Consider the following 20,409-nt stretch of genomic DNA (forward strand, 5'->3'; position numbering starts at 1 on the left):
TATTGACTAAACATGAAAGGAGAACAGCCGCATTAAGCTCTTTACGCGGTATAGTCATTTCATGGAGGGGAGCTATTCTTGATTTTGCACATATTAGTTGCACTGCTATTGTCCCATCAGATTTAATGCTGCGTGCATAGATACAAGTACCACCACAAATCTCGGATGCATCGGAAAAACCGTGGAGTTCATAAACTTCAGAATCAGAAATAGTAATTGGTCTTGGAATTTTGATTTCATTCACTAGAGCTAGGGAGCTTCGGAATTTTAACCAGGCGGATAGAAGCTCGCCCTTCAAAGGGGCATCCCAGTCTAACTTTTGCTGCCATGTTTTTTGCATCAAGTGTTTAGCGATTACAACTATAGGAGATAGTAATCCTAAAGGATCCATTCTTTGTGTGGACACCGACTGGACAACATCGTTGCTGGACGGGCTGGACGGCGAGGGATCGAGTGCCTTTCTCAAGGCAAGAGAGCGGAGGTGGTAGCGCTGGAGTAGAGTAGTAGAGTAGAGTAGAGTTTTCAAAGGGCCTTTCTCAAGGCTAGAGACGAATGAACTGCAAAAGTTTAAAGTCTCTATAATACAAGACCTTCCCTTCCTAAAGGATCAAACAATTTTGCAGCATCTGAGAATACAAGTCGCTTTGTGATAAATACATTGTCAGTGAGAGTAGGAAGATTGTTTAGTGCACCCGTGGCCGAGTGGTTAGCGTCCCACACTATCATGCCGGGTGTTCGGGTTCGATTCCCGTTCTGGTTGGGGGATTTTTCGTCAAAACAAAATTCTTCCGGCTTGCACTGTGATCACGCGTATTCTAGAGCTTGCCACTTTAGAGTACATTCAAGGCGTGGTGTTATTCGGCATAGAAATCTCAACCAAGTATTAATGAACGACGCTAGTTAATGAATACGTTGAGACGGCAAAAGTTCCACAGGGAACGTTAACGCCATTCAAGAAGAAGAAGGAAGATTGTTTACGAAACGGAATTCGTCACTGGTCACTGGGATTCCAAATCAGGCCAAGCGTTTTGATTCCTTCATTTGCAAACTCTGGATCGAATTGTACCACTTTTTCTCGATTCGCTTCTGGTATTCCCTCTAAAATAGTTCCATTATTGGCGCACCATTTATGAACTGGAAACCCTCCACGTTGTAATAATCCTTGGATTTGATGTTTACTTTCCACCGCATCTTCTAAAGTGTTAGCACCTGATAGGATATCGTCCATATAACAATCTTGTTTGATAATACGAGATGCTAATGGATATAGTTCTTTTTCATCTTCACCAAGCTGAACCAAAGATCGAGTTGCCAGGTATAGTGCCACAGATGTTCCATATGTTACTGTCACCAGTTCCAGAACACGAAGAGGATCCGCTGGTTGATCACGCCAGAATATTCGTTGGAAAGACGTATCGTTACTATCAACAAGAACCTGCCTATACATTTTAGTAATGTCTGCAGTGAATACGAAACGATACTGACGAAATCTTAGGAGAATTGCCAATAAATCACTTTGTACAACTGCTCCAACTTGTAGAACATCGTTGAGAGATGTACCAGAAGGTGATTTAGCTGAAGCATCAAATACAACTCTTAATTAGGTGCTGGAACTCATTGGACGTAATACGGCATGATGTGGCAAGTAATATCTCAATTTACCTGGAGGGTCATCTGCTTCTCTAATTTCTTTGCAATGTCCTAACGATTCGTACTCTTTAATAAAATCTGAATATTGCTGTTGGAGATCGGGATCCTTGCGAAGACGCTTTTCCAGAAACATGAAGCGGCGAAGTGCAAGTGATCGATTATCATCAATTGGGTTTACTATTTCTCGAAACGGAAGTTTCACAATAAAACGTCCTGTTTGGTCTCGTTTGTGAGTGCGGCGATAGAATTCTTCACATTCCTGTTCTTCCTTTGACTGATTTACTTCCGTCTCTATTTCCTCTACTTCCCAAAATCGCTTTATGATGGTATCTAAAGATTCTATTGTGACAGAATTAACATGTTGAGAGCTGGCATATGATCCTAGCTGAATTTCTCCCGACACGACCCAACCTAACTCTGTTTCACGCAATTCTGGAAGTCCTTCGGCGATATAAATATATCCGCCTTTCAATAACTTGAAGAAATGATTTACACCAATCAATAAGTCCACTTCTGCGGGTTTATGAAATTGAGGATCAGCCATATGTAAATTAGTGGGAATGTTCCACTAATGTCAATTTGGCTACGAGGTAATTTTCCTGTGATCTTGGGAGTAACTAAACATTTCAATTCTGTTTCATAATTATTATAGGTGGACATGAGACTAACTTCTACTAAACGATTGGATTTACTGCGAGCACTACTGACACCTACAATGTCGATGTTAACCGGAATCCCTTCCAGACCCAATTCATTATACTTGGACATGGAGATTAAATTGGTCTGCACTCCGGAATCTAAAAATGCACGGCATAAAACAATTTTAGCATTCTTACCACGTAAATATACCATAGCAGGAGTAAAACATTTGGCAGAACTGTTGAACCTCCGAAGGAACAAGAAGAAGACACGGTTGATTTAGTTTCTCTTCTCTGCTGTTGGGAATGGGTGGTCGGCCCGCTGGTGTTGTCTCGTACGCAGGATACAGCATTCTCTTCGGATTTCTTCACATCGTTATGCAGCAAACTATAATGACGTTTCTTGCACACCGAACAAGACTTTCTGGATGAACAATCAGCTATGCGATGTCCACGACGAAGGCAATTGAAACATACTCGTGAATCCTTCACTTTCTGCAACTTCTCGGGCAATGACAGCTTACAAAACTCCGGACACAAGTAATTGTAATGATCTTCCCCACAGAACTGGCATAAAATAACGTTGTTATCGGATGTTGCAGTATGCACTTTCACGCTATTCCTTTTGAAGTTGAACTGCGGTCCCTTTTCTTGGGTGGTTTTCATATGGTGAGATTGCTCTGATTCGCATCTCTCAAGAACACGACACTGATCCTTCAGAAAATTGAGAGTGCGTTCCAAATTCGGTAATTCGCCGTGGGAGAGAGTACGCTCCCATTGCTTTCGTGTAACGGAATCGATGCAAGATGTTAAAAGCTTAACAACAATCAAGCCAGACATCCCATCGATTGTTTGTCCCATAAATTTAAGTCCCTCAACATGACGGGTGCACGTATCCAGCAGCTCTCTCAATTCACCGTGGGACTCCTTTTTCATCGGTTTCATGTTCAATAATCCTCCAATGTGTGAGTCAATAATTATTCGTGGATTTTCGAATCGATCTACTAATAAATTCCACGCGTGGGTATAATTATTGTCAGCAAGTGTTTTTGCATCAATAATTCCTGCTGCTGCGCCAATCAAAGCTTTATCTAAATGATGAAGCTTGATGGCATCACAATCAGAACACCGAGAAATTATGTCCTGGAACATTGCTTTGAAACGAGGCCAGTTCTCGTATTTTCCATCGAACATCGGGATAGGAGTTTTGAGAGGTTGCTGCTGGATGATTACCTGCGATGGTGCTGACTGCTTACTTTCAGGTGCGCTATATTGCATTAGTGAATCCTCTACGATCAAAGAAAATCAAAGAAAATCAATCCTTGATGGCCTATGTCGCTCTTTCAAGCTCCTTCTTCTTCCAACGGTGTCTGTCCATCCTTTTTTTTTATAATTTCGCGACATCTGGAATCAATTAGACCAAAGAAAAGTCTCAAACCTGTAGGACCAATTCACCCCACAGAAACGTGTCCACGTCACTCCACACAACATGCAAAAATTAAATGCAATTAATTTCATTCATTGTTATCCAACTTACAGTTTCGCTGCATCAAATTGTTCCTCCTCTGTAGACGAATAGAACTCTACTGAACAGTACACGAAAAGTTGGTTTAATCAGCAGAAAAAAAACCTTAAAACCACGATCGAAAAATTCACATTTTCTTACAATCAAAGTGCTTGCTGTATTCATGTTACCGTTTCCTCTACTTGTGAAATTTTAACATTAGTTTTTAGTTTAGTTTACAATAGATACATACGGTTCAACAATAAAAGGAGATGACATTATAAAAAATCCAAGTTGAGCCGTACTTTTTGAGATATAGTGGTGGTCCAAATCACCCCGTATGACCTAATCACCCCGTGTTACCCTATATGTTAATTCTGAGAGTTGCTCAAATTGGGAGGCGATCTGGCGTAGTGGTAACATCCATACCTCTCACGCAGAGATCACGAGTTCAATTCTCACTCCCGACATTCTTCCAAAAATGGAAGTAAAAGTGACGAACCAGCCGAAATGTGTTGAAAGTCACTATAATAAAGAAAAAAAAAAAAAAAAAAAAAAAAAGTTGCTCAAATTGACGTTATATTGCTTCGCGAAACATTCGTGCCCCTCACTCAGTGAAAGCATTCATTCATCGGCCCTTGTCAGTGCTACCAAATATTTGTACTAAAGAGTTTTATTCTTAAATTTCTATAATGTTCTTTTCTGGCCAGTTATAATTTCGTAGTCCTACGTTAATCACTCTTCTTTAGTTTTTATGGCACCATATTTGCGGCCCCTTTGAGAAAAAGTTTGAGCACCACTGCACAATGGTTTTCAGGGAACGAATTTAAGTGGTCATTTGCATCTAGAGATCGATAGCTATTATCTGGACAAAAACTGTTTTGGACAAATTATTATCACTTTTATGTTGTCCAAAATTTTTGGTGAAATATGAAATCTTTCTTTCTTATCTCTATAGATAGAGGTAAATATAGTTTGACAATGTTGTAGCCACAGTTATTTCAATCTACTTTGTAGACCGAAGTTTTTTTATATCTTTTAATATAACCGATTTGGCGTTTTTTTCTAAGTTGCATTAGGGTGACCATGAAAAAAGGGGTTTTTTGCTCTAACTTTTATATTTCCAATTCTACATCAAAACTGTCTTCGGACTGATTCTGCATACACCCCTATGAAAAATTAGTTGTAACTGTAATTGATTATATGATAATGAAGCTTGTGATTTTGGGTTATTTATTTATTTCACAAATACAACAGGCAACATTTGCCCTAATGTTAGATACTTAAGTACTATTATCTTAATCTATTTCTACAAAGCCTACTAAAACTATTACATTAGAAGTTTCACATTATGTGAGAGCAAAAACATACAATTTTTTGAGGGACGAACGAGAGAGATGACAGTCAAAACAGGAGCTACAACGGTTAAACACACGTCACATGCTAGTTAAAGGTTCGTGGTATCCGTAATTTGTTCGTGTTGAGGAGAGGTACAGAAAATTACGAGAATGCAAATTACGACGATTAACATTGAAATTGATTAACTGGAGGAGCTCAGGACAGTCGATGTTCGAAGTAATGAGGTCCGAAGTAAATAGGGCCTTGGCAACGTTTCTTCGTGAAACTAATAAGTCGATTCCTATTAGCTTGCATCGATCCTCGTTACTAGGGAGATTTATCGGATCATTCCATGGTAAATTTCGTAGTGCGAATCGGATGAATTTCCGCTGGATCGACTCAATTCGCTGAACGCTATTTTACTGGTTACATCCACCATACGTACAAGGTTCCATAATAATCGGAGAGGGTCATAGTAGCGACCGGCTGATTTCACATGGAATCTATATATATAAAAATGGACTTCTGTCTGTCTGTCTGATTCTTATGGACTCGGAAACTACTGAACCGATCGACATGAAAATTTGTATGTAGGGGTTTTTGGGACCGGGGAAGGTTTTCATGATAGTTTGAGACCCCTCCCCCTCTCTAAGGGGGGGCTGCCATACAAATGAAACACAAATTTCTGCATTATTCGAGAATTAATCAAGCAAACGAAACCAAATTTGGCATGTGGTGGTTTTAGGGTGCAATAAATGATTCTATGGTGGTTAGATACTCCTCTTGCGCTTAGTAAGAAAACGTGAATGTTTGAAGGTATCGACAACAAAAAACAATTTTTGGGCGGAACGAAGTTTGCCGGGTCACCTGGTTACTGATATACAAAATAAGGGAGAGACTATTTAGTAAAGTTTTCGAATATAAAAAAAATCTGAACTCCTGAACTTGTTGGACAAATTTTGTTTCCGTTCTAGAGAGAGATTCCATGGAGTTCCGCAATTCTGGTTCTATAAGGCATGTTAAGGATCATCCGGAGGTACCTATTCTCATTTCTTTAAACTTGAATGTGGTGCGTTGTCGCACAAGAATATCATACCGGCGAACCATACAAGATTGCAGATTCCACTTTCTGTCTCTATACGGTTCGCCTATAAAGCCTGGTGAGCTTGGATTTTCGGAAAATTAGTGGATATGAAGCTTCGATCAAAATGATTTTGAATAGAGCTTTATCCACATGCTGGCGGAAGAGTAGTTTGGAATCATTGATAACACCAAGTTAGTAGGGGCTACTCAATACTTCTGTTCTAATCAAATGTTGCTCCCAATAATTCTAGTTTGGTGAATTCGAGTTGTATTCGTTCTTCAATCCAATCACTCATTTCAGCTGTTGGTGCCAACATCCCAGTGCATTTCTCGGACTTTGATGCCATGCAAAATGGTGGCACTCCCAAGAAAAAAATGAAGTAAGTATTATAGGTCTTTGTTCCAAGAGTTATATTTAAGTACTTTCGCTGTATTCTAGATGGAGTAAACGGAAGCAGCACTGGCAACAACAACAGCAGCAGCAGCCATCAATGAACCACCGGGAACAGCAACGGGGAGGTGGTGGTCAGCCCCACCAGTTCCGTACGGTGGGAGAACAGTTTCCTAGTCAAAGCAGCAGTGACTACCCTAGTGGTGGTGTTGGCTCAAGTGGCTCGAAGCGAAACCGCACAAGCAGACGACCCATTTGGAGAAGTACAATCTATAACGACTAAGAAGGGAATTAATGTTATTTCTTAGCTTTGTGGAATCTCGCAGTTCAAAGTAAGCCGTTTAGTTTTTAAATTTGTGTGTGAACTACTTTAGGGTAGTGAACGAGTAGATATTACAGAAGTAGAAATGGAGATTACACAAACCTGAACCAGATAGCGAGAACCAGTAATTGCGTAGAGAACTGACTGATGTAAATTTTGTTTGTTTAACTCTGTATTTGTGTACATGTTTAAATCACGTATGTTTTAAGGATTCGTTTCTTTATGTCAACTACTTATGAGATTCGACTGTTGCGCTGTGGTAAGCAGCATCGGAGAAAATATGCTTGATTAGGTCCACTGCCATTCCACGCATAGACGGAGTGAAAGCGCGAGAGATAAGCATGTTGTGCTAACGCAACACCAAAGCTTTTTGCGCTAGAGGCTGCTTGATATGCCAAAAAAAAAAGCTTTTTGCTATTGATCAGAGAACACCTGCACAAAATGAAGCTTTTCGGAAAGTTTGACGGGACGATATTGTAGGATAAGTATTATCCATTTAGACATTTGCAAACAAACGCATGAACACAAAACATGCGAACAAAATAAAGTAAACATATTTATTGTAGAAAACATTTTCAAAGCGATTTGTAGTAAGAGATTCCAAGTAACCGGCAGAAGATTTTTGTAGTACTCTGCCTTTAGAAGATCGTTACGAAAAAAAATCAGAAAAGTCTAACGGCTTGAAGATTATGCAAATAAACACGGTAAAAAAGTTATTTGACACTGTTACGTTGGCAAATATCTCAGCCAAATCCACGTTGCAGAAGCATGTCGCTTGTGTCACTATTGAACATACAAGTAAACAAGTAGATCACATAGATAAAACAAACTTTTTTTTCAATTCCTGTAACATATCCAAATTTCCTGTGCTAACTGTTCATCGTCTATCGACGCACAACAATATCCGATTAGGGACATTGAACGTAATTCCGAAACACTGCCCGAAATTCATACACTGCTTCAAATGGCGTTTCCACGCACCACGTTCTCCATACTGGTGTTTCACGAAGAGCATAAAATTGTAACCATATGTATCAATTGCATCATCATAACGAATATGAGCCGACTCGCATAAAACTTGTGGGATTTCCTGTCGGCTCTGTTTCTTCACTTCGGAGGACCAATGCTTACGCTGTGTCATTCCCCTCTATCGAGCCACTGGTTTCATCGAGAGAGGGGATATTAACAGGATTTACATGCATGTTGAGCGTTATTTTCAAAACATAGAGTTCTTATGCTGGGGAGTGCAACGTACAACACACAGGCATACTGGTTATATCGTCTCTTGTTGGACGGTAGACGTGAATATCTTCAAAATGGAATACCGAAAACCTCTACAACTATACCATGTTGTCTGACGCAATCCTGGACGCATGTTTCGCTTTCACTTTTTCGCTTCGCATGTTCTAACCTGCCGGTGGAGCGGCCTACTCTTGTGTTGTCCCTGTTGGATTAGATAATACATTTCCTTTTCAGTGGAGGTCAAGTAACTTTCGAAATTCATAGTTGTCTCCTACGATAGGTTGTGAATACACAGTTCTAATTAACGGTAATTAACAATCTTTCTACAGATTTTGTCCCACCCGATATGTGTGAAACTGTTGCTCACATTTATCACGACTCTCTAAACGCTGACTGCAATCATCGGTACGTAAAACGAGTAATTGAATTAAAATGGAAACACTCAGTTAGCCGAGAATATCGTTCTATGATCAACTCCTCTTTCTGTGTTTAATCGCATCGATTGCGACGATCCAAATCCGCGATTCGTGGGATTCAAACCATGACGAAACCCGGTGACACATGGGGAACAAATTGGATTGAATAGGGGACACGGGTAACACGAGTCGGGTACTTACGAACCGCGATGCGTTGTAACTATTACGGTGTTATCAAAGCTGTAAATAAAAACAAAATTAATTACGCTATTGAACAGTATCGAATTAATCAGCGCATTTTGTTGGATGTTTCTTCCTCACATTTAATTTGCCCATTATGGTCCTGCAGTGAAACTTCAGTTCTTGATTTAGTAAATGGAGAACGAACGTGATGAATTATAGAGGTTTTAAACTTTTCAGTTCATTCGCCTCTAGAAAAGTAAATGGAGAATGTACAAGTTGTGTTTCTATACACTCGTTTGCTTCTTCAGTTTTGAAAACTCCAATAAATTCATATGAATTTCATATGAGAAGAATAAAAAAAGACGGGTGGGTAATGTCGGGGACATAACCGGAGAGACGTAGGCCTACACCAAGTGGCGTCCATTATTCGAATATCATGGAGCACAGATCCCAGAATTACCAACTATTCATGCACAAAATTAGAGCAAAAAATGAATGGATAGAATAAAACCTCAGCACACGACAAATTTTGATTGTTTCGTATTTGCATATAAACACTCAAACGCGGTGCAAATGTTGTAGGAGTTATTGTTCAGCCGGCAACATACACACACTTGATGGCAAGCATATCATAATAGGAATTTACCGTCTGGTATCGTGATATAATTTGGTTTTGCATTCCTCATGAATGACTGTGTTCTACTAGTCAAGTCCTTTTTATTACCCATATTGATGGGGCTTTGCGAAAATATGTAATCCGCCATTTTGTAGCGGCCGCCATCTTGGATTTTCAAGATCATGAAATACGCAGTTTTATAATGACTGCAGAGATAAAGGTGTGTTCCAAATCTCAGATGAATCGCCTCTAAGGATAGAATGTGACCAAGCACCACCATCGCTCACTTTATATAGCCATATAGTTAAGGTTGTATCGACCGCCTATATTTATTCGTAATCTATTTTCCGTTCCCCATCTTCACCTTGTTCATACGTTTCGCCCGTATCCGTGGTTGCTTGTAATGAATAGCTGTTCGCTGTGGAAGCGCAGACAAAATTTATGGGAAAGTAGGAACATCTTTCATCCAATTTTTCATCAATTTGAACCTTATATAAGCTGAGAATCTGTAATGTGTTGCATATAAACAATTGCAGAGGATATTTCCTATCAATATGTGTATTTGGAACCAAAATTCATTCATTAATTGAGAAGTTACTAGTACTTTTTCACACTGAAATATTGAAATGGGTCCCTATAATGAACGGTTAAACGTAGTCCTACTTCAAAAAAGTAAAACATGATAGGGATTTGTATTCAAGACACGACCGCTTAGGACGTAGGACTACGGATTCGTTTTATTTAATTTGTTTATTTATCATTTCGGATATTATTCATAAATGCAAAGAAATTTCATAAATCATCCTTTATTAGTAAGCTCGGGTGACCAATAAAATATCAAAAATGGCAATACTTGGAAGTGGGTAAAATATTCGCTCGCGACCACAGCTCGAGCGAAACGAAGATGACACAAAATTAGCAATGAGAATTTTCCTCAGAGGGGACGCAATATTTTTTTTTTTTTTTCTGTATTATAGTGACTTTCAACGCTTCTGGCTGGTTCGTCACTTTTACCTTCCATTTTGGAAGATTGTCGGGAGTGAGAATTGAACTCGTGATCTTGAGCGTGAGAAGTATGGATGTTACCTCCACGCCAGATCGGCTCCACAAGAGACGCAATATTTATACGCTAGCAATAGAGTTCCTCCTTTGCAAGGGTGGAGTTTACGTCGCAAATAATCTTTTTTCGTTATCTCCGTCGTTGTTTCCCTATTCTTGCAGCTGCATAAGTTGCTCGTTATTGCATCTCGATTAGAGAAGCACACAAATGGACAGAACAAATGTATGGGAAAATGGGCATGCTTCCAATTTTCATCAACTTAAACAATTTCCAGACTATGGGATTGTAATGTATAGCATATCAAACAAATCTTAGAGAGAATCCGATTCGATTGATATGCAAATCGTCAAAATTCGTTCGCAGTAAAAATAGTTATTAACATTAACTCTATTTCATAGAAACGTTACCTACTTTCTGATTTGGCACCCTTAATATAAGACGTAGTCCTATGTCAAAAAAAACTTTTAGTGTTAAACCGTTTAATGTACTAAAAGCTAGAAAATAATAAGGTAAGTAAGAATTAGTAGTTAAATAAAATTGTGGGGCATATGATGAATCAACTAATGTGGATAATGAAAATCCGACGTGCCTCACAATTTTTAGTCTCATCATTGCCCTAGATTAATGAAGGAAGGGATGTGATAACTACTAACTGCTACTGGCCTAATTATTTTCTAGCTTTTAGTACATTAAACCGTTTAACTTAAAAAGTAGTTGTTGTACATTCTTCTCTTCGGTAAAAGACCCGAAAAACACGCTACAACTGCATGAAATGTAAAAAATATGTTTGTTTCGAGCATGCAGTTATGCTATGTTCTGATTCTTACTCCAATGCAACCACAATCGATTAATACGTTTTTATGTTATTTTCTAGCTCTTTATACTTTCATGAATTTTATTCAGTTGCTTACTTTTAATTAATAACAGTGAAAAATTAGAATTTCGTTTTTTTTGTGTTGGAGTATCAAAAAATACTCTGTTTTGAGGAGGCTGAATTAGATGACTATTAAAACATAATAAAAACAAAGTAAACATATTTTTTGGAATTTTTTTTCATTCAATCATACCCTCTTCTTCAAATAAATGCCAATAAATCCTGAAAAATACACAGTGGCAAGATTACAGAGAAGTTCAACTTTCGGTCTGTGACACCGTGCGCGAGTAAAGGTGTTATGATTTTGCGCGCGTGTACAGGAGGGTTAATTGACGTCCTGGTACATAAAAGTTTAAGTCAGATAATAATTTCGCTGACGCGTTGTGAAATAAGATCGTTTACAAAGAAAAGCATTGTAAGTTTTCTACGTTCTTTAAGGGCTTGTATGTTGATGAGCATGCCGCGTGTTTCGTAAGTGGGAAGAGGGGAAAAAGAGCAATGATTTTGATTACGCCCTTTTGAAAAATCTGTCGTAATTAAAGCTGGTCATATGATAATGAAAATTGTAATTCTAGGTAGTTTCCATCATAAGTACCGAGTTTCAATAGAATCGGAGAGGGTCAGGTCAGCAGTCGTCTGATTTTGAGTGGAATTGCTCAATTAATTTTTTGACGTAGGACTACGTCTAACCGGAAGATATAGGGTGTGAAATGAAAATCTAGGCACTGAACAAGCAGGAAAAAATGCAAGATTTAGAACGCTTATAACTCGAGCATTTCTCAATAGATCGCAAAGGTTTTTGCATCAATTGATAGGAAATATATCTACGCATCTATCATAACGAATAACATTTCATTTTTCTTGAGATAAATAATTGAATAATTGTGAAATAACAAGCATTGTCCAAATGCACTATGTGCCCATTTTTGATTGGTCCATTTTATGCTCCTCAAATCGTACCGACCAAAACGGGTAACCAGAGCAGCAGCGAAATAGAACGAAGCGCGATTGGAAAGGAAAAAGAAAAAAAATGAAAGAAACATTGGTCGCAGTCTCACACATGCGTAATTCTCGAGCCAGCCAGTCAGCTTAAAAATCCCCGCTCCGTTGCCGTAACGATCATTCTTTGTGTGGACACCGACTGGACAACATCGTTGCTGGACGAGCTGGACGGCGAGGGATCGAGTGCCTTTTTCAAGGCAAGAGGGTGGAGGTGGTAGCGCTGGAGTAGAGTAGAGTAGAGTTTTCAAAGGGCCTTTCTCAAGGCTAGAGACGAATGAACTGAAAAAGTTTAAAGTCTCTATAATACAATACCTTCCTACCTTCCGTAACGATCATTCTCATCCAAACCGTACACCACATCGTTTCGCATCACATCACATCAACAAACCAACACAAGCAGCCATGTCTGGACATGGCAAAGGAGGAAAAGTGAAGGGAAAGGCAAAATCCCGCTCGAACAGTGTTGGTCTCCAGTTTCCCGTATGTGTATCCGCCAATTGCTCCGCAAGGGTAGCTAGGCCGAGCGCGTTAGTACCAGTGCACCAGTTCACCTAGCCGGCGTTATATAGTTTCGGCCGCCGAAGTGATCGAGTTGGCTGGCAAAGCTGCTCGCGACGATAAGAAAACCCGCATTAGGAACAGACCACATTCGGTTCGGTGGACATCAAGAAAACAACAGGCAGTTGCAGCGAGTGGCGAGTGGCAAACGCAATCGCATAACGACAGCAGGTAGCGGAAGAAAAAAGTTTGTTCTTTATGCAAACTGCTTTGGTGGCAAATCCAGAACAAGGCGGCATCGAGGGCGTTCGAAATGGTTTTTTATTCAAAACCACGAGTACTAAGTTTTCTAAATTGGAACCATTCCATAAAACACGGCGCTTATACCTTTCAAAAAAGAGTTTACGAAATACAGTTCAATGCATTCTAAAATATTATCCAAAATAATAATTAGACACAAATTGATTTTTTCATAATTTGTTTGCCAGAATATGATGAGTTTGAGAATTTGGCAGTTGTGCTGAGCTTATTGATGGTTGGAGACTTTCTCGATTATTCAATTTTCACCAATTCTTAAATTTCTTCTAGATTGAAACTACACTAATTTACATTTAGTTCGACATTTAGCTAATTGGACGCACCTGTAATGCGACATATTTAGTTGGACATTTTTGTAAACATGTAGTTCGGGGTCCAAGTTATGACCCAACATGTCCCAAGCTGGATGGGAAGAAATTTTCCAACTGTGAAAGCTTTACCACTGTCATCGCAAATGTTCAGTTACAGGTTGAAATCGCATCCAATGCGATACTGAGTGGTGCTTCGGCATATCGCATTAAATGTAATTTACAGTACAACATGTCCCAAGCTGGATGGGAAGAAATTTTCCAACTGTGAATCCTGTGGCGAGTGACAAACGCAATCGCTAAACAGGAAGGTTTAGCCGAACAAGATGGGTATATCGAGTGATAACAAAACAATAAACTCTTTAGATTAAAGATGATTTTGTGGTCCTGAAAAGGACTCTTTTTAGTGTTTGCTTCCGAATCAGCAGTCGGAAAACGCTCTTTATTTGGAGCTGGTATACTTCTTCACCGCTTTGGTACCTTCGGAAACCGCATGCAAGTTCACCGGGCAGCAACAGACTGATTGTGATCTGAATTTCCTACGCCGTTATGGTTGACCGCTTATTGTAGTGGGTCAGACCCGGGGCTTCCGCTACGATACGCTCAAAGATGCATTGACGAAGCTCAAGACGCTCATCGCCTTCGATGAGAAACCAGTGTCGGAATGATCCTGATTCAGCACCTTATAATGTAGATAGCATATGATTCATTCTCCTCCCTATTGTCGGTTTCCGAGATATTCTTCTGCGCCGTGCCGAACTTTTTGGCGGCTTTTCCATTATTCCACTAGTCTTCGGTACATTCGTGTTTGTTAGAAACAACTGCATGTGAATCCAACGAGCGAACAAATCGTAATGAATGTATTTTTTGCCATCGCTGCCTTTTAACGCACATCACATCGCATCAACGGATTGGTGCCGGAGCACCAGTATACCTAATAGCGGTTATAGAATTTCGGCCGCCGGAGTGCTCGAGTTGGCTTGCAAAGCTGCTCACGACAATAAGAAAACCCGCCTACAGAACAGAGCACATTCGGTTCGGTGGCAACAACTAGTTTCAGCGAGTGGCAAACGCAATCGCAGCAGGTAGAAGAAGGAAAAAGTTTGTTTATACAGACTGCTTTGGTGGCAAAACCAGCCACCGTAAAACACGGCGCTTTTCAGGGCCATTAAACCTTTCAAAGAAGAGTTATTAAAAGTTTTTCATAATACATTAATAGATTATTTTTGTTTATGCTCGTTCTTGAGCTTATTGGAGGCTGAGGTCTTTTAAATTGATCATTTCACAAACCCATACATGGTTTCCGAATTAAAAGTGGCTTCAAATTACAACACATTGTATGCAGGATGGCATTAACGAAATTTCTCGGTAGCAAGAACTGCTTTCTTTGGTTGATAACTGATGTTGAAAATTGACGGACGTTACATCTGCATTGTATAGAAAAATAACTAAGGAGCAACATGATGAGCTATGTGTTTCCTGCTGCTATGTTCTTATTTTAAAGGACTTTAATCCGAAGGTCATCCGTCCCTGTATTTACTGTTGGTTTTTCAGAACGCTTATAGCTCGTTTATTTCTCGACAGATCGTAGAGTTCGTCTCCAAAACCTCAGTTCTGTTTCATTTTTATTTATTTTGTTTGCGGAGACTACAAATCTTACAATTCATTCGTCTCCGAAACCACAGTTTAAGGTACGATAATATGCTCAATAGTGAAATATATGATAGTGAATGAGCTGATGATCACCAATGTATTCTCTATCACAGCCATCATTTTGATTGTACGATATGTGCATACGCCGAAAGATGCCCGGCGTTGAACATTTAATAAGTACAAAGCCTTCAGAAAAAAATCAAGAATCATTTTGTAAAAAAAAACGCAAAAACACAACACCAAAGGTTCTTTTCAGAACCCCTAACATGTTCATAAAGAGTAAACAGTAAACTAATCCATTTTTCAGGTAGATAGGTAGGTATTCACGAAGGAGAAGAAAATAAAACAATATATTTGAAATATATATTTAGCAAAAGCTGTCCCCTTTGTATAGTCCTACGTCATCCCGGTTATGTCCCCGACATTACCCACCCGTCTTTTTTTTTGCATTAAGTTGTGGCTTAAAGTAAGAGGCTTTTTTCACACCACGTGTAGAATACATTTATTTCATTTTGGAATGCTTCAAAGTCGCTGTTATTTCCACATCCCGCAAGAAGCTTCATGTCGTCAGCATATATCAGTACATTTATACGCTTAAGAATAAAGGAAATGTCATTAATGTACAAAATGAAAACAAGAGGGCCAAGATTGTTTTCATTTTGTACATTAATGACATTTCCTTTATTCTTAAGCGTATAAATGTACTGATATATGCTGACGACATGAAGCTTCTTGCGGGAATTGGAAATAACAGCGACTTTGAAGCATTCCAAAATGAAATAAATGTATTCTACACGTGGTGTGAAAAAAGCCTTGCGGCACTCCCGAAGTAACTTTAATTTAATATGAATAAAACTTATACCTCATGACTCCATTCGTTCCTCGATATAGAAAGCACAGAAATGCACAGAACAAAAATATGGGAAAGTGGGCATGCTTCCAATTTTTGTTAATGTAAGGAATTGATGATTAGCATACCAATCGAATAGGAAATTCTCTGAGAATTGTCTGATATGTTAAACATGACACATCCTTGACATCCTTAATCCATAATCTTCCGGTGACCTCAAAAATAGTTGTTCACGGTAAAACTATTCCATAAAAACGTGACAAGTTTTCTGATTTGACTCCCTTACTGCCAGACGTACAGATTTATTTGGAAAAGTATAGATTTTTTCATTGTTTTTGGTACAGATTCTGTACGGTACAGAGTACAGATTTTCGTCAAAAACTACAGATTGGTACAGATTTTTTCCTCATGTGAAATTTCTTACATTTGAACAAAGGATCATTACGGGGCATGACGACTTTTACGCAGTTTTGCAGTTGCTTTCTTTGGAGTATGTATTGCCCCAGATCAACATATTAAATTGTTTGTTCCTGACCGAAAAAACTGAATTCAAGATGCTACATGTAGAACTGAAAGATTTTTATTTGATAATCCTCACTAATATCTGCGAGGAATCTTACATTGTTTCAATGTTTCAATGCTATTAAATTTGAAGATCATTTGAAAAGCGGCAAGAATTTTTATGTTGGAATGGCAGCAGAAGGAACTATCGGAATAATGAATAACGAAAGGCAGCTAATTTTTAAGGATATTTGTCGCATTTTTTTCATGGAGCTGATCAAGCAAATGAGAAAAAAATGTCTTCAAATTGCATGAAATCTCTGGGACTCGACATGCAATTTTGTGACATTAGGCATCATTCATATTATTTTTAAATCCCGATTTCTTGTACTCTCTCCCCTTGGGTGATTTTTCCGGTTACAAAACAAAATCAAATTTTGACGTCTGCGACACTTGAAAATGAGGTCCGATTGAGCTAATATTTTGCATATTGTCGTGCAAATCAACATTTCCCGTTGGAAAAATCGAGATGGCCATTTTCATTGGTATCCTAAACCATACGTTTTTCATTGTATCCCGAAAAAACGTCTCAGAGAGTTGATTTTCTACAAAGAAAATCAAAATGACAATAACTCTCGACGTTTTATGCAATTTGAAGACATTTGGCATCAACATATTTTTTTTGAAAACCCTGATTACATGTACTACAGGGTCTTTCAGATCAAACGCGCACGCAATAAATTTTACTAACTTCTACAAAAGTGAACCGATTTTTATTTAAAAAAAAAACAAAATAAAGCTTATTTTAGGACATTTTCGATGTGACCACCCCTTTTTTCGATAACGCGTTTTAAAAGGTGAGCAGAATTCTTCATGCACAACTCTAACATTACGACTTCGATGTTGTTCGATTTTTTTTTTGCGTGAGCGTTTAATCTGAAAGACCCTGTATTTCATGGTTGAATAAGGTATTTAGTATGATTCCTTGCTGACATACCATCGGACCGGTGAAAAATTCGGTGAGAGAAAGCTGACATACGACCGCTAAGTTACTAATTGAAATTAAATTAATAATATTAGAGTGTATTTATTATTCTTACCATCACAATACCAGATCATCTACGCTCCAATGTTATTCCGTCGATATTTTCGGAAAAATATGGGAAAGTTAGATCTGATAAAATGTTCTTTACTGACGGTTCATTCATAAACGGGTCCACTGGCTTCGGCATCTTCAATGAAAATTCCAGTGCCTCTTTCAAACTCAAAGATCCTTGCTCCGTGTATGTCGCTGAAATGAGTGCGATATACTATGCTCTATGGATCATTGAAACACTGCCCATCGACCACTATTTTGTTTTTTCAGACAGTCTCAGCTCAATAGAGGCAATCCGCTCAATGAAAGTTGATAAACGCTCATCTTATTTCCTAACAAGAATAAGACATCTATTGAGTGTTCTGGTCGAAAAATTATTCAAGATTACCTTAGCATGGGTTCCTTCTCATTGCTCGATTCCGGGGAATACGAAAGCGGACTCGCTAGCTAAGGTGGGCGCTTCAGAAGGCACACTTTTTGAAAGGCAAATTACTTATAACGAATTTTTTCACATTCCTCGTCAGTACACACTCGTAAGTTGGCAGCGCATGTGGAGTGAAGATGAGTTCGGTCTTTGTCTTGGGTCTTTGTGATTGTGGCGATGGCTACCACGTCATCGAGCATGTTGTCTGGTCGTGTATCCGGTTCCATGCTGCCCGCTCTCAGCTTTCCATAGCATTGAGGGCACTAGGCAGACAATCGGATATCTCCGTCCGGGATATCTTAGGTGGCCGTGATCCTGATCTTCTGCTTCATCTATACCTGTTCCTCAGAAACGCCGATGTCAACGTTTAATGATGTTTCCTCCGTTGTATCCCTGTATCATATCCCTCCTATCCAATCGATAAACTTTTACTTAGTCGCGGCAATACATACACATACTCTTTACAGATACACAGGTCAAAAGTTGTGCAGTCCACTGATCATTTAACAAGAGCCAAAGGTTGTACCGCTCATGACAACTCTACACGAGCTGAAGATTGTACCGCTCAGTGACCATTCTACCCTGGATTCCTCGAGTCAAGAGAGATGCACCACGATTGATATGAGGTACAGACTAGGGGGGGCGTCGCTGATTAATGGTCAGTTGCACCCCAATAGGAAGTATCCCGTGTCGGCCACACATACAGAGCACTGGAGACTGCAACATCTCAATTATGAGAATCTTTGTAATACTAACCTCGAGCCAACCGCGAGTAATCGGTTACATATTACTAACATAGTCGTAAGACAAAAATTGTCAAAATATTGAACTCCCGGCCCCGTCAGGCTAACGCCATATGTGCCTTAATAAAATATATATTTTGGAAAAAAAATCACTGTATGATGGAAATTTGGTGGATTTTGTAGACGCTACGTGCGAAGAATGCTATACTGTTTCTATTCTAAAATGGAAATATACAGAACGAGTGGAACCTGCAATTATCTCAATTATATACATACTTTTTGGCAAACCTCCGCTAGCGGTAATATGCCGAAAAGTGTCTTCGAGAGGTTACTAACGCAATATCAGGCAACATTTCGTCTTAGCTTATTAGGTAAAATTTTCTCCGATCGCCGGCAGTATTATATGTGGGCAGCAGCATAACAACACCCCATTAGAACTCTCCCCATTCCCAACGACATACTCTTTCCGCCCCAATCAGTCCCGAGCATTATACCGAGCGCATCGCGACGACACTCAGCCAGTGTTAGAACGATCGTCGCAGCGAGTGTATGTGCCAGAAAACGCGCGCTCTGAAACACGCGTTGTGAAAAGCAGAGAACTCATTTCCCGAAGCGAGATCATAGCAGGCGCAATTTAGTCGGACATTGTTTTGCAAACTGCATCATCGTGAGTGATTATTTCCACAGAGAAAAGCTGGTTCAGAGAAAGCCAGTGAGTTCAATGTTATCTAATCATTTGTCTAATCGGAGCGTACAAAACTAAATCACACAATCCTCACAGGGAATTGCGTGTCGCGTAAAATTTCTCGGTGCGTGCATTCTGCGTGTTCTTGTCGTTGAATGGATGGATGCCAAGGAATCATCGCGTCGGGATAAAGAAGCGAAAAAGAAATGGTGAAAAGTGGGAGACCGGCCCGCGTTAAACCAAGTTTATTTCTGTTTTTGTGATTACTGACTTGAGCGAGAGAACAACGACACTAATCAACTGGTGATACTGGCTATCTGATAGTGTCTTATCATCGCATCCGGCCGCCTTTCACGTTGGATTGCATTAGTTTCGGTTTGGCATAGAATGCAGTGTAGCGTTGACTAAAGCGCGCTTTCCGAAACACGTGATCTCCGCTGAATATTTCGATGTTACAGTTTTGGAAATAATTCCATAATCAACGATCATCAGCAGCTTTTGTTTGTGGTAAGTTAATTCGTCTACGTCGAATACTTCAAATTGTATCAGATAATTAAATCGTATCGTAGCGTATTTCTACTTTTACATTCCGTTATCGTAATCATAAACCCATTATCTCAATTAGCCAAAGGAGGAAAAAAAACTCAGCCAGGTGTTCAAATTCACCGAATGGTTAGTATTTGTTATTAACTCTCCACTTGTCAGCACAATGATAACAAGTTTTCGTTGTTCTATTTGCCAACGCAATTTTTGTGTTTATCCCCGGTAGACAAGTTTCAGATTGTTTGTTATTCATTCTTTTTTTTTTAGTTGATATTAGCGATGAAGAGGGAGATGGAAATTCCTATCAAAATAAACCGGTTTATTTGTAATCTATACATAACTTCTGGTGATGTCTAAAGCGAGTCTTGGGGGCGATATGTGCGGAACAGCGTTACATGGTAATAAATTGCTTGATATATACTTCCCCTCCACATCATGAAGGGTAATGAAGAAATATAAAACTGATAACAC

General features: G+C 39.2%; 2 protein-coding genes across 13 annotated transcripts in view; both read left to right on the forward strand.

The window, feature by feature from the left end:
• LOC129772795 (extracellular sulfatase SULF-1 homolog) overlaps positions 1-7,642 on the forward strand; it is a 154,689-nt gene extending 147,047 nt beyond the window's left edge. For all 9 annotated transcript variants that reach the window (XM_055776254.1, XM_055776256.1, XM_055776250.1 and 6 more), the window contains exons 11-12: positions 6,515-6,593; positions 6,653-7,642. In XM_055776254.1, coding sequence (XP_055632229.1) covers positions 6,515-6,593; positions 6,653-6,887 — 314 coding nt within the window. In that variant the 3' untranslated portion in view covers positions 6,888-7,642. The remainder of the gene's footprint in view (positions 1-6,514; positions 6,594-6,652) is intronic.
• Positions 7,643-19,206: 11,564 nt separating this feature from the next.
• LOC129779233 (protein peste) overlaps positions 19,207-20,409 on the forward strand; it is a 29,225-nt gene continuing 28,022 nt past the window's right edge. For 3 of the 4 annotated variants that reach the window (XM_055786595.1, XM_055786596.1, XM_055786593.1), the window contains exon 1: positions 19,207-19,902. The gene's annotated coding sequence lies outside the window, so the exon portion shown is untranslated. The remainder of the gene's footprint in view (positions 19,903-20,409) is intronic. The other variant, XM_055786594.1, reaches the window with a different exon arrangement.

Source organism: Toxorhynchites rutilus, chromosome 3 (assembly GCF_029784135.1).
Source record: "Toxorhynchites rutilus septentrionalis strain SRP chromosome 3, ASM2978413v1, whole genome shotgun sequence".
NCBI lineage: Eukaryota > Metazoa > Arthropoda > Insecta > Diptera > Culicidae > Toxorhynchites > Toxorhynchites rutilus.